The sequence below is a fragment of the Eriocheir sinensis genome, unplaced genomic scaffold (genome assembly GCF_024679095.1).
Source record: "Eriocheir sinensis breed Jianghai 21 unplaced genomic scaffold, ASM2467909v1 Scaffold1805, whole genome shotgun sequence".
Taxonomy (NCBI): domain Eukaryota; kingdom Metazoa; phylum Arthropoda; class Malacostraca; order Decapoda; family Varunidae; genus Eriocheir; species Eriocheir sinensis.
This window is the reverse complement of record NW_026111190.1, coordinates 6,828-25,043: the sequence shown is the minus strand read 5'-3', so window position 1 is coordinate 25,043 and position 18,216 is coordinate 6,828. Positions and strand designations below refer to the sequence as shown.

The 18,216-nt window shown below is 49.2% G+C and overlaps 1 protein-coding gene across 3 annotated transcripts; it reads left to right on the top strand.

Annotated features, from left to right (window-relative positions):
- The first annotated feature begins 1,478 nt into the window (after window positions 1-1,478).
- Window positions 1,479-17,878, top strand: LOC126990610 (serine/arginine repetitive matrix protein 1-like). 3 transcript variants are annotated; one of them, XM_050849295.1, is made up of 2 exons: window positions 1,479-2,138; window positions 14,261-17,878. In XM_050849295.1, the coding sequence occupies exon 2, from the start codon at window positions 14,416-14,418 to the stop codon at window positions 16,777-16,779; it is 2,364 nt and encodes a 787-aa protein (XP_050705252.1). In that variant the 5' UTR covers window positions 1,479-2,138; window positions 14,261-14,415; the 3' UTR covers window positions 16,780-17,878. The 3 variants fall into 3 exon arrangements, with proteins under 3 accessions (XP_050705252.1, XP_050705251.1, XP_050705254.1); XM_050849294.1 differs by having other exon boundaries at window positions 1,479-2,837; XM_050849297.1 differs by having other exon boundaries at window positions 1,479-2,920.
- The last annotated feature ends 338 nt before the right edge of the window (window positions 17,879-18,216 follow it).

Sequence of the window (18,216 nt, the reverse complement as noted above, 5' to 3'; positions counted from 1 at the left end):
GTAAAAAAAAAAAAAAAAAAAAAAAAATCCCTCAATTCTCAGGCAGACAGGGAGGCGGGCAACACGTGGCCAGCATTAATACTCCGGTGACAACGCGTACGCCCTGCATGTGGCCGTTGTTAAGGAGTGAGAGCATCAACAGGAGCGCACCCCGAGCTGCATATGTTCTGAATTCCTTGTCTATTTTCCGCGCTCCACAACACCTCGCTCCGTTCTTGTCTTATAAAGGGGCTATTACACTGGGCAAATTTTCCGTGGATCTTCAGTCAAACCACGATTTCCGTTAGTGTGGTTCTCATTTGTTTCTTGTTATTGCCGCTGCTGCTGGTGGTGAGGAATACCGTCGTCCTTTGGTGAAATCTACCGTAGCTTTGGAAGATCGTGGACACGTCAGAAAACCACGGAAATATGAGAACCACGCAAGCGGAAATCGTGGTTTGACTGAAGATCCACGGAAAATTTGCCCAGTGTAATAGCCCCTTCAGCTGGTTGTTTGGCGCACATACCAGAGTGAGATAGTGAGTTCTCGACCTTAGAATTACTCCTATTACAGTTATACCTTCAAATACCCTTTTATAGTTTTGGCCAACAACGCATATCCTCTTTAAATAGGGTTACAATCCAACCAATGATGTTTTAATGCTCCACTTTTAATTACATGTCCTATAAGTATCCACACTGATATATTCTCTTGTCTCTACCATATAGTGACAAGCTTTTTTCGTTGGCAAGCTGCGGTGAAGAAAATATAAGCTCGATATGACTTACAACTAAATCCTACACCTTTGTAATTCCTCTGCATGGGAGCGTTGGCAGTTGTGTATCGGTTTGGGGCGTCTTCTTGTGTCCAAGTTGCATACCATCATTGTTTTATTGCCTCTTGATCTTTCCGAACGAGCTCTTTATTGCATGAGGGCCCAAAGGTTTCCCGAAGATGCCCTTTATATAAATGGAGCATGAAGCCCTCTGATGTGACGCCACGGACATTGCTCTCCGTCCGTCAGCAGCGCCGCGGAGGGAGACAGCTGAGGCGGGGAAAGTAAACAACAGAACCCTTTTTGCGTGGCTGTGTGCCTGACAAGAGATGAACGACCAACTGCCCCAGCAACCCCGCCCCTCCCCGACCCCGATCCTCATTTGTTGTTTCTGTTGACTTGTATTTCTTTATATTGTCTGTAACGTGTAAATTTTAACCATAGCGGCTGCTAAGACCAAACAAAACAAGTACTATGTCTTATTCTTCTTATCATTACTATTGTTGCACGCTTTCCTGCCCCCCCCCCCCATCCCTTCCACACACACACACACACACACACACACACACACACACACACACACACACACACACACGCGAGCATGTGATTCATCCGACCCGGCGGTTTCTTGTAGTGCTGTTGTAGTATTTATATTGACATTGAACTGTGTAGCCACGGCGTAATTCTGTGTACTTCATAGATTGACGGAGTATTGGCAGTATAGCTGAGTGCCAATCTCTTTCAGTCCCGCGCGAGCTCTACCACAGCGTCACGACTCACGAGGACCTAATAGTGCGCTTAATTTACATGTTTAAGGCAAAGGAGACAGGCCACAGGACTGAACATAAACAAAAATGCAAGGAAATGCCCACAAGATGTTGGTCTGGTAAAAACAAACAAAAACAAGATACTCCCCGAAGGTTATCAATATTGGTTTATGCTCCGTCACGTGAAGGGGGAAATACCCCCGTGCTTGTTAGTGTTGGTGCTGGAGGGAAAGAATGGTGGGGCGGCGGGCGAGCAAGGGTCTGTGTTGTGTTATGCCAGGTGGCGGGTTGTGTGCGGGGGCCACTGAACCGCCGCCCGCCCTGCCTGAAACGTGTTGTTAGGGCAGTATGCGTGTGTGTGTGTGTGTGTGAGGTCATCGCGGGTAGTGCCTGGGTGGTGTGGCATGGGTGCGAGATGGTGGTGGTGGTGGGGCCTGGCACTGGCGGGGCCCGGGCAGGAGTGTCTGGGCCGGGGCACGAAGGAGGGAGAGGAGAGTGAGGAGGCGAGGAGGGGAGGGAGGAGAGCCCTGGCAGGCAGCAGTGCCGCCGCCTGCCTCGCCGACGGTCGACCCTCACTCCGCCAGCACCACCGCCCCGCCACACTCGCTGACCCCGCGTGCGTTCCGTCCCAGTGGTCACAACACATTGGGCCAGTTTCACAGTTCCCCATGATGGGTTAATAAGCTCCCAAACCAATACCAGAGCCTTCGAAATTTCCCTGTATAGTGTCTGGTGTTTATATTTAAGTTCACAAATTTGACGAAACTATACACGAAAAGTCTTGTGTATTTAGTGTGGCATCGAAGATCTCCCCATTTTGGATTGTATGGGACTCTATAGTTTGGTTCGGGCTGTTACGAAGACACTGTGTTGGACTGTGAAACCGGCTCATTCATCAGACGCTCCAAAACACACCTACACGATAATCACCTTGAAAAAGATCAGCGTAGAAATAAGGACTTTGAACGCGTCTAAGTGAAGCGACATCCCAAGAAAACAAGCATATATCATTATCAGCCAAGGAAGCCGTGACAAAAGTTGATATTTCGGACCATGAAAGAGCCATTGTGTACAGTGACGCTAAAAAATGCAAGCACAACAAGTATATCTAATAATTACTAAAAGAAACAGTGTCTAAGTGTTGCGGACCTTGAACCCCATAGTGTGAGGTCTTGGCTTTTTTATCACTCGAGTGCCATGACCTCCGACACTCCTCAGGGACGCGGACGCCTCCTCTGCTGCAGCTGCTGTGTTGTGGCGGTGGTGGTGGTGACGGTGGAGGCTGCGTGAAGAGTGACCTGTGTTGTGTGGCAATGTATGCGTGTTGGTGTATTTGTGGCGTTCATGCTATACACGATTCTTCATCCTCGGTTGTTCTTCAGCGTGACGAAAGTGGAGGTGGTGACATGCCGACGTGTTAGGCCTATACGGTGATGCGAGGTGGCAGGCTCATCAATCTTGTGTCACGTTGGTCCCTGCAGGTGTTGGGCTCACTCGCACGCCTCTCACTCACCCACCTCGCGTCCTGACAACTTTATGTTTGGCTAGATTGAACCGGCATCCACTTCGTTGTGTGGACCATTACACGCCAAGACCTGTTGTTGTGTCCGTGTTTTCTGGAGAGTGTTCGCTAGTGTCTTACTCATTTACTCAAGTGTATGAACCACCAGGAGGCAAGGCGTATTGTTTTCTCAGTGTGAAGGTGATTTGAATAGACTTTACATCTCATCTCATAAAGCGAATCAGCCATTTTAAGATGTTTTGGGTCCCGGCAACCTGTCCTGTAGGTCGTAAATGGGCAGTGAGGAGAAGTCATATAAGTGAACATCAACTGTACCATTAATCTCATCTATTTCGTGATCCCTAAGAGTGTTCTTGGAGTGTTTTCGTGGTGGGCATCAACTGTATGCTATATCTCACCTAATTCACAATCCCTCTGTTTGATATATTTGACTCGGAAGTGTTTTCGTGTGTGTCCTTCACGGTTCGTCTCCCCCTGTTAGGCCGCAGCTGCCCCGGAACACGTTTTCGTCGAGGGCTTGTGTCTGAAGACGAGCCTGGGAGTGGCGGTGCTTGACGGACGGTTTCCTGTTCGCGGCGCTGCATGAGTGGATCGATTCACGTGTGATCGCTGGATTGAAGGTTCGGGCCCCCTCGCTGCTGAGGCTGCGGAAGTGTTACCGTCAGACACCAGTCAAAGGCTTTAGTGGGTGCGTCGCCACATCCATTACTTCACTCTTACTCGGAGGATACATGAAGGGCGATTTAAGACTTTTTCTTTTTTTCAATTTGAGGGAAGGATGTTGTGGGCCGCCTCGCTCAACTACTCTATAGTTTGTTCGCAAATCGTTTTACCACTGCGATGCCCCTGGTGCTGTAGAGTAGCTGAATTTACTTGTTGAAAGCAAAGAAAGACTTTCCTGACGCTGTAAAATATTGTCTAAGAAAAACAACATGAATATCAATCCGGTAAAGCGTCGCACCTAAATATAGCCCAACTTTTATTCCTGGACAGTCATATGTCTAGACGTTTCTGATATGCAGAGATTGTTTATACACGATGTGTCGTTGGCTCGGTGAGGTGGCCTCGACGACTGTTAGAAGAGCTGAGCCTGCTGTTGAGGTGTCCCCGTGCACCTGCTTTCGCTCTCCTCTCAAGAGGGCGGAGGGCTGCAGGCTCAGTGACTCGCCACAAGATCCTCCGCGGGTGAAGGAACTCTTGAAGGCGAGAATTTGGTGAGAGGGATGGACCGCCAAGCTGTTTTGTAGTTTTTGTTGCAGCCTCGCTGCCCCCACGAACCCAGTGTTTGGGTGCAGACAGTGGCGGAGACGGGGGCGCCTCAGACAGCCTAGAAATACCAGCGGTTAGCTGTGACGACGTTGTTGCCAACAGGAAGGGGGTAAAAACTTTGAGGGGAGTAAATGTCTTCAACAAATCAGTAACAATCTCGGCACTAACTGGTAGGGGCACCATGAAAATATATTGTGAGGGACTTAAGCAATTTAGTGGCCATAATGTGCCACCGGGGAAAATACAATAATAAAGGAATGTGTGTGGAAAAGCTTTTCGCAAACAGTATAGGAGCGTCACGAGTAATAAACGAAACTCCTCTCCACATGGTGCTGGCTTATCTTACACTTCATTTTGTCAGTGGAGTTATTAGTTGGGTGACTTAAAGGGTCATAATCTTATTGAGATCGACGCCCAAGCACATATATTGACAAGGCTCTCGTAGGAGTTCTGGGCATTTCTAGAGGTAGTTTTATGATCCTGGTGGTAGTTTGGCCATTCTTCTGTATCGCGAACCTAAAAGAGAACTCATTAGAACCCGATTCATCACTTTTTTGGCCTTTGAAAATAGGTGATGTAAGAGGCGAAAGCATCTGATAATAGAGACTTTCGAGTGGCTCCTGTTCATGTACTCGATGAAATTGTATAAGGGAAGCAAAATAGCCTGCCGTAAAATGCCGTAGTGATGGGATTAGAGGAGAGGAGAGAAGAGAAGAGAAGGAAAGAAAAGGAAAGGGAAGAGAAGGAAAAGGAAAGGAAAGGAAAGGGAAAAGAAGGGAAGGGAAGGGAAAGGAAAGGATAGGTGAGGAAAGAAAAGGGAAGGAAAGGAGAGAGAAGGGCAGAAAAAGAAAGAAAAGAAAAGGAAAGGAAAGGAAAGGAAAGGAAGGAAGAAGTTAAGAGCCATACAAGAGGGCGATGTACTGCGCAGAGAGGGAGGGAAAGAGGGAAGGAAGAAGCGCCGTACAGCATCACGAGGGGACGGACATGGAAGTACTGCAAAGCGCCAGATGTCACGCGGCGGGGAGATGCAGTGTGTGTGTATGCATGTGGGTGTGAGGCGTCGCGTTGCCTTTCTGTGTATTACAACAGCTGTTTGCACTCGCAGCTTTCACGCTAAAGAATTACGTCCTCTAGACATTTGTAAATTAACACCGGCGGGAAGAGAGAGAGAGAGAGGAGAAGAGAAGAGAAGAGAAGAGAAGAGAAGAGAGGAGAGGAGAGGAGAGGAGAGGGAAGGGAAGAGAAGGAAAATAGAGAGAAGATTAGAGAGAGAGAGAGAGAAAATGTCAAGGGCAAATCACTCACTAACTAAACAAATCATCTTCACATGTGCTATTCCAATCAGTAAAGAGTAAGTAAATCAGTACGTTAGTCCGAGGTGAATGTGGCGTTGAAGAAGATGCATGATCAAGGAAGTATGTGAGCGGTGAAGTCGCGTTTCGGCTAACAAGCTTATCGGCCAAGACTGTTTATTTATTGGCCCGCTTGATCGTGATGGTGGAGATGGTGGTGGATGAGGTAATATGTGGATGCTTGCTGAGTGGCTGACTAGAAGGCGGGAGTTTACAGTTGGCCTTGGATTTGGGTATACTCATTGACGGAAGAATGTACGTGTTATCAATAGGGGAACATCATGCCCATAGGATAATGATACTCGACGAAATGGTAACAGTGATGGTAGTCAGGCGGTAGGGTGAGGGAAGGAGAGGGTGTATTGGGGTGGTTCTTGTGTTCTGGAGATGGTTATAGTGTAGATGGCGGGGAGGGAAGATGGTTTACATATACATAGTTCTCTTATAAGTCTCCCCTAACTCATTCTATTCCTTTCCCTTTGCTTCATTTCACCATCTCCATCATCGTCATCTTGTTCTTATTCACTCTGTTCTTTTCCTGTTCCTTCCTTTATCTTCTCTTCTCCTACCTCTCCATTTCCTTTCCTTTCCTTTCACTCCTTTCCACTTATGTTAACTGTTTGTGTTTAGCTCGACGGAAACCCTAAGTAGAGGAAAGAAGTACAGAGCTCTCTCATAACTCCAGGAGGGTGAATGTGACCTTAGTTGTGTGTGATTAGCTCGATAGAAAACCCGAGTAAAGAAAAAAAATTGGTGTGCTTTAGTGGCGGGAAGAAAAAAAAATCTCTTGGAAAGCTTACGTCATGCAGTGAAGTTTTAATGCTAGTGTAAGGGGGAGGTGGGGGGTTAAGGGTGGCAATGAGTGAGAGGTTGATAGAAAGCTTTTGGTGGGTGGCAGGTGGTGGTGGTGGTGGTGGTGGTAAAGTGGGAGAGGAATGAAGGTGGAAAAGAGCTTAGTTTACTTAATAAAAGGTGCTCTTTTTTTTAACGTTAAAGAGAATTATAGTGAATGAGGGAAAGTGCGTTGTATAAAGAAACGGAGAGAGACGGAAGGAAAGAGGGGAGTAGAGGAGACAGACAGACACAGAAACAGAGAACGAGACACATACACATACAAACACATACACATCACGATCAACATCACCCTACTACAATACACATCCTCCCTTAACAATACAAGCAACAACCCACACACACACCAGCAGTCGAGGGCATATACCACACCACACCTCCTCCTCCTACACTCCTTCCTTAATATTCATCATGACGAGCAAGGCAGCGTCACCCACAACCTTCTCTAATTTAACAAGAGGGCGTGGGCGAGCGTGCGAGTGAGATCATGAGAAGGAGGAAGCGAGGAAGGGAAGGCAGGGTGGCAGGGAGGGAAGGACTGTTGTGTTTGTGTTAGTGAGAGAGGGAGAGGGAGAGGGAGAGGAGAGGATATAAGAGAAGGAGAAAAAATTAAATGTAAAGCAAAGAAAAAATAATAGAAAGGAGAGGAAAGGAAAAGAAATGAGAAGAGAAGAGAAGAAAAGCAAGGCTAAGGAAAGGGGAGGAAAGGAGATGAAAGAAGAAAAGAGAGAGAGAGAGAGCAATAAAACACGAGGAAGTAGCCAGATCTCCCCGCCGCCCCATCATAAGTAAATTTTGTAGTGTCGCGTGCGTGGTCGAGAGCCGGAGACTAGCTAATGGCAAGGGGGAGGAGTAGGAGGGTAGGGGAGAGAGGGGAGGGGGAGTAATGGAAAGAAGGTGGAGGGGAGAGAGGGGGCAGAAGCTAAGTTAACTAAGGGGGTGTAGGGGGTATGAGGGTAGGGGGCAGAGGAGGGGGATAGGGGGGAGGGGGAAGTGGGTGGTCGTAGGTTGGGATGGGGAGGCAGTATAGAAGTTAACTAAGACTACAGACGTGAGACTCAGACAGACAGACAGACAGACAAACAGCCCATATCAAGCATTGTCTGAAGTGTTTGCGAATGTTTCTTTTTCGTTGGTGTGAGTGTGTGTGTGTGTGTGTGTGTGTGTGTGTGTGTGTGTGTGTGTGTGTGTGTGTGTGTGTGTGTGTTTTGTCAGTGGTATATTTTTTTTCTTTTTTGTTAGTTTCTGTTGATAAGGGTTTAATAATTGAGGGGTGCAGGGATGTGTGTGTGTGTGTGTGTGTGTGTGTGTGTGTGTGTGTGTGTGTGTGTGTTCTCTCTCTCTCTCTCTCTCTCTCTCTCTCTCTCTCTCTCCCCCCTACCTTCCCCTTAGTACGTACGCGTCATCATAAACTCGTTTCTTGTAAGTGTTGCCATTGAGACTGTGAAGGTCGCTTGCTTGGCTTGGCTCGTGTCACTTCGATGTGCTTGAAGAAATAGTTACGTAAGTGTTTATTTGGCAATGGAAACTCCCTTGCTTTACTCCCATCATCAAAACAACTAGACAAACATTACTACTGCCCTCGAGTCTATGGGGATACTTTTGCGTTTAGACTTCTCCGCGTGACATTAGCGTTTGAGGAATTAGTTTGTTTTTAGATTTGGCAATGTTAACTCCCTTGCCTTGCGTCCATCATCAAAACAACTAGACAAACATTACTATTGGCCTTGAGTCTATGGGAGAACTTATGCGTATCTACTTAAGCGCGTGACATTAGCGTTTGAAGAATTAGTTTGTGTTTGATTCGGCAATGGAAACTCCCTTGCCTTCCGTCCATCATCAAATTAATTATACAAACATTACTATTGGCCTTGAGTCTATGGGAGAACTTATGCGTTTCTACTTAAGCTCGTAACATAAGCGTTTGAAGAATTAGTTTGTGCTCGATTCGGCAATGGAAACTCCCTTGCCTTGCTTCGATCATCAAAACAACTATACAGTCACTACTATTGGCCTTGAGTCTACGGGAAAACCTTTGCTGATATACTTGTGCCTGTGTCCCATCGTCTGGTTAAGGAGTTCATTAGTCAAGGTTTATGGGACACTGGAACCTCTTACTCTCATTACTGCTCAGACTTGATACTGACCTTGATTCTTTAAAAAGGACGTTTGTTTATATACCTTTGCGCGTGTTCCTTTCGTTTGCTTCAGGAGTTCGTTAGTTTGACAGTGGAACTTCGTTAGTCAAGATTTATGTGACAGTGGAACCTCTTACGTTCATTACTGCTCAGACTTCTAACTTAATACTGACCTTGATTCTTTAAAAGGACGTTTGTTTATATACTTTTGCGCGTGACCCTTTCGTTTGCTTCTGGAGATCGTTAGTTTGACAGTGGAACTTCCCTTGCCTCCGTCACTGCACTGGCCGCTACCTCAACACTGCCTTTGAGTCTTTGAAAGGACGTTTGTTTATATATATACCTTTCCGCATGTCCTTTTCGTTTGCTTCAAGAGTTCGTTAGTTTGACAGTGGAACTTCCCTTGCCTCCGTCACTGCACTGGCCGCTACCTCAACACTGCCTTTGAGTCTTTGAAAGGACGTTTGTTTAGACATCGTTGCGCACATCACTTTATATACCCTCAAAGAACGACTTAGGAGTTGATTTAGGAGTGTAAGCGCCCAGTCTTTCACAATAACAACTTTATCTTTCCATGTAGCGTTGCTCTTCTTTGCCTTATGTAACTTTGATTTGCAGGAGGAATGAGTGAGTTAGTGCTTGTTCTGGTTTTGAGACTCCCTCGCCCTTATTAAGACAACTATGCGCTCAGATGTTGCCTGTGACTGAAAGGCATTAAATTGTTTACACAGTTTGTCACGCGCCACTCACATTTGCCGGAGGAATGAGTGAGTTAGCGCTTGTTCTGGCGGTTGAGACTCCCTCGCCCTTATTAAGAAACTATGCGTTCAGATGTTGCCTGTGACTGAAAGGCATTAAATTGTTTACACAGTTTGTCACGCGCCACTCCCATTTGCCGGAGGAATGAGTGAGTTAGCGCTTGTTCTGGCAGGGTATATAGACTCCCTCGCCCTTATCCAAATACTGCCTGTAGCTAACTATGCGTCCAAATGCTCCCTGCGACTCTATGGAACGGGACTTGCTTATATACTTTGTCACGCGCCACGTTCATTTGCTGGAGGAGTGAGTGTGTTAAGGCTTGTTCTGGCAGGGTATAGACTCCCTCGCCCTTATCATTACGACAACTGCGCGTCCAAATACTGCCTGTAACTGAAACGAGATTTGCTTATGTAGTTTGTCTCGCGTCGTTTTCACTTACCCAATAAATTAGTTGACGTGTGTTTGTTTTGGCAAGGGAGGACCGTGGCAGCTCCCTTGCGTTCATTATGGGAACAGCCACTTATTTGCTGTACTGATGTTCTTGCTTTCATCATTACGACCCCAAGCCTCATTCCTGGCAATAAACACGATTCCTAGTACTGCTTTTAACTCTACACAGAACATTTGCTTGCTGTCTCGTGTTTTGGGGGCTCAGACTCCCTTGCTTTCATCATTACGACCCCAAGCCTCATTCCTGGGAATAAACACGATTCCTAGTACTGCTTTTAACTCTACACAGAACATTTGCTTGCTGTCTCGTGTTTTGGGGGCTCAGACTCCCTTGCTTTCATCATTACGACCCCAAGCCTCATTCCTGGCAATAAACACGATTCATAGTTGCTTGCTGTCTCGTGTTTTGGCGGCACAGACTCCCTTGCTTTCATCATTACGACCCCAAGCCTCATTCCCGGTGACAGAGCACACAAACAAGACAGTGATGTAGTCCATGTGTGTGAGCGTGGCCTGAGCAGCAGCCCCATACCCGCTAACGAGAGGCGAGGGGAGACGCGCACCTCGAGGGTCATGGGTACAGGTCGTGGCTCTCTCCTCTCGCTGCCTCAGGTATCAAGTGGCGCCAGGCATGTCGTTAAGAGTGAAGGAAGGATGGGAAAGGGATTCTGGTCTGGAGTCTGGTTTGTTGATGGTGTGTGAATCGTGGAGAGAGAAAAAGGGTAGAGGAGATGTTCGTGGGCTTGGGTAGGAGAGGATGAACATGTGGGAGGATAAATGGGGTGGGAGGGGCATCTGTGGGCAAGCAAGGGGGAGGTAGCAGAGGAGTCATTTGAAGGGCATAAAAAAAAGAGGAAAAGCGTTATTGGAGCTGTGATGATTAACGAAGTTGGCGCCCATACTGGCGGGGACACGCGAGGGAAAGAAAGGGCGTGCAAGGCTTCCGCGGGGCTTTGTGGATGACAAGGTTAGCGTTCCCCCAGACGACGACGGTGTGGGTGACAAAAATAGCGGGGTGGCAGGTGCAGGAGCGCTACAGCTGGCGTTCTCCCACCGCCTTCATGCCTTCTGTGTAGTAATGATCTCCCCTCCCCTTCCCTCCTCCCTTCGCCCCTTGCCCTTTGATGTCAGTGGGCGTAGCAAAGGTTGGGATTGTCAGACGCTGCTGCCTTTCACTGTAACTATTTCCGAAGACCTAAAAGAAGATTAATCGAGTTCTCAAGAGTGGTTTTTCACGGTCATGTTACAGAAGCTTCGTCAAGGGCATAAAACTACTCGTGAAAGTACCCGCATCTCCTACGAAAGCCTTGTCAAATGTGTGTGTGTGTGTGTGTGTGTGTGTGTGTGTGTGTGTGCGCCGAAATGTTTAGTTAAGAATATGGTACATTAATCGGATTCATATTAATGTTTTTTTACGTTTATGGTAGTACAGAATCTTTGTCAAACTAGCAGGCGCATAAAACTACTCCCTCTCCGCAACTCCTACGAAAGCCCTGTCAGATGCATGTGCTTGGCCGTCGAAATAATTAAGAATATGACCCTTAAAAGCACCGTCTTACCGCCCGTGAATGTGGTTGAGGGGGCCGTCTGGTGGACACGTGTGGTTGTCAAGCTTCGTAGGTGCCTGAGGTGTCGGTGGTGTCCCCCTCGTCGTGCCTAGCGAGGCTATTCATATCGTCACGAGGCGGCGTTATTCTCGTCCCTCTCTCTCGACTGACGGAGCTAAACGCAGTGCTTCAAAATACATTCCTATCTATAGTCTTGTATCAGTATCTATGAGTCTTCCTGCAAGTGTGTCTCTCTCTCCATGCCTAGTGACGATCTATGTGTCATGTGGCGGCGTTATTCTCGTCTCTCAGTGGAGCTAAACGCAGTAGTTCAAAATACGTTCCTATCTATTGCTTTGTTTATATGTATGTAAGTCTTCCTGCACGCGCGTATACTCCCAGGCGTGTCTTCCTCTTCAAGCCTATAGTGACGGTCTTCATTCAGCATGTGGCGGTGTTATTCTCGTCTCTCTCTCTCTGTTAACTGGTGGAGATAAACGCAATACTCCGAGATACAGTCCTATTTATAACTTTGTGTCTGTGTATGCTAGCCTTCCTCCACGCTTGTTTACATCCTGCCGTGTCTTCCTCTTCATGCTTACTGATGCTCCTCATTCTCGTTTCTCCCTCGAATGATGAATCTTAAAACAACAAACCTTACTGTACTGTTTCTACGAGTTTTATTGTACTCGTGTTTACTCCCAGGCCAGGCGTGTCTTCCTCTTCATGCTTACTGATGCTCCTCATTCTCGTTTCTCCCTCGAATGATGAATCTTAAAACAACACATCATACTCTATCATATCTATCGTTTCATGCGTGTTTTTACGAGTCCGCAGGTACGCGTGCACAAAACTCCTTTCCTTTCACTATTAAATATGGTTGTAATAAAAAGTGCGTTACTATTATGGCTCCGCTGACAGATTGAAAGAATACTCCTTCTCCCAAGTACGTTCTTTCTATAGTTTTACGTCTGCGTCTGCGCGTCTTCCTGAGCACGTGTATAACATCAAACACACTCGGTTGTAGTTCTTGGCGTCTGTCTCCATGCTGGGCGAGGCTGCTCAGATAAATCACGAGGTAGTGTTGTTCTCGTCTCTCCCTTCACTGACGGAGCTTAAAACGATACATCCAACCATATTGCATCTTTAGTTTATCGTATAGTAAAGTATAAGGTATAGAGTAGTATAGATTATCTCGCGGTGTTATTCTTGTCTCAAACTTCTCTTACGGCGCTTAAAACGATACAGCTAACTATACTTTATCTTTAGTTTAGAGTACAATATAGTATAGAATATAGTACAGTATAGACAGGATATAGAGGCGTGAAGGTGAGAGACAGGGAGGTTGACAGGTAGATTCTAAGATGGGTAGATATAGGAAGGTAGATAGGGGAGAGAGAGAGAGAGAGAGAGAGAGAGAGAGAGAGAGATATTATACGTAGGTTAATCATTGTGTGTATAGAGTCTTCATGCTCGCGTGTTAAGTATAAAACATAAAATAAATAGAAAAAAAAGTGAAATAAATAAAAAAAAAAAAATTAATAAAAGAACGTGAACATTATATGAACGGCGGCTCGGGATGTACTTCTGAGTCGGTGGCATCTGGAACATAATAAATAAAATAAAAAAGAAACAAAGAAAAACAAAAATAAAAGTACGTGAACATATGTGAACGGCGCCCCGAGATGTACTTCTGAGTCTGTGGCATCTGGAAAATCGTTGAGTCGAGCCGAGGCAGACCGGGGAGGGTGGCGCCGGGCTCCCTCTGGTCGGGGGCGTGATGGGTACAGCAGGTGGCGCCCCGAGTGTGTGCCGGCGAGGGGCTCACGGCGGCCTATTCGGGGATCGTCGCAGCATCGTGTTTTAGGCGCGCCCGTCAAATTAAGGCTGACGGCCAATATTGTCTGGTACCTTGTGGGCTTGGTGCGGCTCAGGTGGGATGATTGGGGTGTGTAACGAGGCCAACGTCACACTCCGTCGGCTTTCTCGAGGGTGACCTTCGTATTTTGTCAGCACTAGTTCATTCCTCCCTCCCAAATGCTAACTACAAGGTCAATCAATAGTCTGTCTCCAAATGTATAAATAAACAAATGAGCGAGTGAGTAAGTAAGCCAAAGTCATTGTTAGGACCAAACGGAATCATTGCATCTTGAATTTCTGAATGGACCGTATTGGCTATACAGGCAGCGCCACATGTGGCCACTCAACTCCAAGCTGTCCTTTCCATAGAGTTCAAGTTATAGACTAGAGTGCGTCTGAGGCTGTCTCCGGGATACACGGCCATGATGCCGCCGTCGATGATTGCACACACTTCACTCCTACCCGATTTCAGTTTTTCTCCATGTGAAAGAGTAGAGTCAGGAAATTGGATAGGAGTAAAGTGTGAGCAGTCGTTGGCTTGGAGCGGTGGCGGCACCAAGGCCTTGTATCCTGGAGGCAGCCTCGGACGCACTCTAGTACATAACTTGACTTCTATGGAAAGTACTGCTTTGACAGTTCACCGAATGGCCACGTGTGGCGCTGCCTGTTAGAGCCAATACGGTCCATTGGGTCACGTCATAATCATCCAGTTTCCGTATTTAGCTTTTCAGAGGTCTCCCCTTGAACACACACACACACACACACACACACACACACACACACACACACTCCGAGCATTCATTCCGCCAGCTCGCTCCTCGCTGCTCACACTGTTGGTTTAAGTATATATGTGTGCGTCACAGCTGACCAAACAACACGTCTGTCTTTAGGTTGGCTCCAGATTCTTTGTTATGTTTGTGATGTATCGAGTTCCTTAAAGATGCTCGAGTTTCCTTGCTTGTGTCTATTGAAATTTATTTTTCTTACAGTTATGTACATAATAGCAATGTTGAGTCATTAACTTGGCCTGAAAGTAAGCCGGGTGCATTATAAATCTTGGTGATGGTTGTTCAGATAAAGTTAGTGGTGTGGCGGTGAGCTGGTGCCTCTCAACGAACGAGACGACGAGACGACCCTTGCCAGGATGCGTTCCTCCGAGGACAGTGCGGATGACGAGTTCGTGTTTGTGACCAACCGAGAAGTCACGGTGCAAACGTATGGTGCAGGCTCGACCCCCCGAGGCACTGGCCGCCTGTACCGCAATCAACCCCGCCTCAACCAGCCCATCCCCACCACCCTGGACTTGGACCCGCCCTCAGGCATGCATAGCGCCTGCGCGGCACACCCCACGGACACCACCATCACCACCACCACTGCCCGGGCCAAGGCCACCCCGCTGCCCCCGGAGCTAATCGAACTCCTGCCGCCCCACCTGAGGGAAAACACGATTCCCGATTATTCATCTTCCTCGAGTATGACCGGTGCCGGGAGGATCCCCCGACGGCCACACCTGCCGCCCTCCACCTTCCACGGCGACTACTATAACCTGGACGCCTTCCGCCGCGGCGCCTCGCCTCACAGCTTCGAGCATCTCGCGGAGCTGGTCAGCTCCAGCGATGCCTTCTCCAGCGCCTCCGACGACACCTCCTCCGGCCATGGACACACCCGCACCTCCTCCCTTCCCCTTCAGCGACCTTGTCCTCCTCCTCCTGTATCTACCAACGCCTCACTCACCGCGCCAGCTGCTTTAGGACTGACAGATTCCGGCATCAGCAGCGGCGGCAGCAGCAGTATTAGCAGCAGAAGTAGCAGCAGTAAAAGCCTTCCCAGAGAGTGCCCCAGAACACTCAACAACCGTCCTCTACAGTCGCCGTCACCTCGGTCCACCGTCGTCCCTCACAGGAGCACCGCGACGCACGGCGTGGTGGGCAGCGCTTCGCACGCCTCCAGGTTCGCCAACTCTATTTTGTCACCAAGTAATGAGGGACGTGGCCGACTCCTTACCCGGACGCCATCACCGTCACCTGTGTTGACCCCCGCCAGGGCGGTCAATGGTCATCATGAGGCCACGCACACCCAGCCTACGGTCTGCCACGCCCACCGCCACACAGGTGAGGGCGACAGATGGAGACAACCACACCTCAACGGAGTAAACTCTACCACTCATGGTTCCGCATTCGTTCCGACCTCTAGCCACAAGCTGATCCACACGCCTGCACCGGGCGCGGGGGTCCACCTGGCCCGCGACGACTCCCTCAACAGGGTGGTGGTGTCTACCGGCTCGGGTGTCGCCTTCTACAACGCCCATAGAAAGGCTTCGCCCTCCCCGACGCGCGCGCCGCCTGTCTGCTGCACGCCACCTGCTGAAGCTCCTTGCCGACATGTGAGGCCTTCGCCGCCTCCAAGTCCTGAGATGCGGCGGGCGTGGAATGTGATCGGGGTTCCCGTCAGCTCTGGACATCATTCCGGCAGAAATTCTCCCGCCCGCAGCATCTCGCCCACGTCCTCGGGCCGTTTGACAAATCACGGGCTCGGTGCCTCTCGGTCTGACCCCAACGCTATCTACGACAACATCCGGGTGCTCCAGCCGTCGTCACTCAGTCAGCATCCCCACGCCCCTCCACCTTGCCGGGCGACACACTCACCCACCATGGGTAAGCCGCCCTCCCCTCCTCAGCAGCGCCGGGCCTCCCGCTCCCCGTCGCCCGTGCAGGGGTGGGTGGTCAGCAGGCCTGGCAGCCCGCACTGCGCGCCCTGCCACCACGCCCCGCACGTGCAGCACGGCGGCTGCTGGATCCCCGTGTGGGGCTCATCGCCCCAGTTGTATCCTGACGGCGGGTCTCACTACTGTCCCGGCTACGTGTACAGCACCCCGCCCTGTGCCGGGATGTGCGGGGTCCGCAGCCACAGCTGTGACCGCCTACCCTCGCAGCCCTCACCCCCGCCGTCTCCTGTCTGCGGGCGACGGTCACCTTCACCGTGGCGGGGTGGGTCGGCGCCCCCTGTTAATCATCGGCACTCTCCTTCACCTGACCGCACCAATGGGCGGCCCCCGCGGCCCCGCCGGCCGGCCCACAGGAAGGCCAAAACAATTGAGGTGGGCCACATAGGGTCGGCCAGCCCCATCCCAGCCCCCGCGGGCCGCGCCACGTCCCCCATGGGTCCCACGCCTCTCTACATGCCCGCCTCAGCGATTCTTTCGGCCTCACAGTCACACTTGGGCACGGCGCAGGCCGCGGGGAACTATGGTGACAGAGGACATTACGGCCCGTCTTCTAGGGAAGCTTCCCCTCTATATCAGAACCTTCGCGGGGACTATGAGGATGTCACGCAGGCGGGACACGGAGGAGGCGTGTGGGCCGCAGCTCCGACGGCGGCCGCCCCGCCCCACCCCCGCTCCCCCTCTGGGGCTGACAAGCAAGAGCTGAAAAATGACTCGAAACCAAAGGTAACGTACAAAACAACATTCTACAAGTGCATGAAAAATCTCCTGAAACCGACGCAATAGCCTCTGCTCTCTGCTTCATCTTGCATGAGCATCGTTTTCTACGGAACTACCGGTGCACCGAAGAGCATGAGGACTAGTGGTATAGTGGGGAACATTTGTATTATACGGACACTTGTGACGCCAGACGCCAGCAACGCCGAGGAAACCGTTATCGTGAGAGGTGAGTACTGCCGCTGTGAATGTCTTGAATGGCTGAATCGGGGTGATGATAGCCTTTGGTGCAACTTCATTACTGATTATGATTGCTCGTATTAGTGCAGCACTGTTTGAAAGCAGAAAAATATTGCCTGCATACTGTTTCGAAGAATTGAAGTATATAAATGTTTTAGCAGACCTTTTGGTGAGTTAGCAGCTTCCTGACGGGTAGGCTTAGGGTGTTGACCTTGTTTACATTAGTGGAGGTGGCTGTTAGTAATACTCGTGTTGCCCACAAAGCCTCACCACCAAAGACACACGGGCTGGGCTGCTTTCAATGCCTTGTGTGGCTTTGTACTGGCAGAAAATGTTGCAGAGTTGTGGCGAATTTCTTATGCGTCCTGTTGCCTTTCATCAGCAACGTAAGGGAGACGGTATTGGTTTAATTTACTGACGTGCACATGTGGTCTTGGGGAGTTGTAAGGAGAGCTTTGAGTGAACCTTCAAAGCAAATACACACGTCCATCAAACCTTAACCCTAGACGCGCATGTCTGGCAAGGCCGTGACACCCGCACCACCTGTATCCGTCAGCATGCCTCTCTGTCTGTCTGTCTGTCCGAACGAGTTTATGGGACATCTCGGAACGGTGGATGATATGCATCTTACTCTCTTTGAAGTTATGCAATACCAAGACTGAAAGATTGCAGGAGAAAAAAAGAGGTTGTTATTTCATCCATTTACCACACATTACACTTATTTCCCTGTGTTGGTATAGCGGGAGGAGGAGGAGGAGGAGGAGGAGGCCTGTAGAGGGAGTGATGCTCAAGGAATAGGGAGATTGCGGGAGAGCTTCCATTTACTTCACACTCTATTTTATCAGACGCGTAGCAAGATGGTGTATGTTTTCAGCCTGGTGTTTTTATCTCGAAGTGTATGTGTGTGTGTGTGTGTGTGTGTGTGTGTGTATCATCCACACATAAGCGAAACTATCAGTGGTGCCACCTAAGAGTTATCCACAAGAATCACTTATTAATAGAGATGAGAGATGGGTGTGTGGTGGGGAGTGTGGGGGTTGATGGGTGAGGTTTTGGGTTGAGGGGGGTTGGAAAATTGTGGGGGTGGGGGTATGGAGGTAAAGAACGTGGGGGTTGGTGTTGGGTTTGGTCGTTGGGGGTGAGGGTTGAAGGTAGAGATTGAGGGGTCGAGGTGGAGGTTTAGGATTGAGGGTACGAGTTGGGATTCGGTATAAGATATGATTCTTTTCACGTGATTGGGGATGGAGGAGGAGGAAGGCTGGAGGC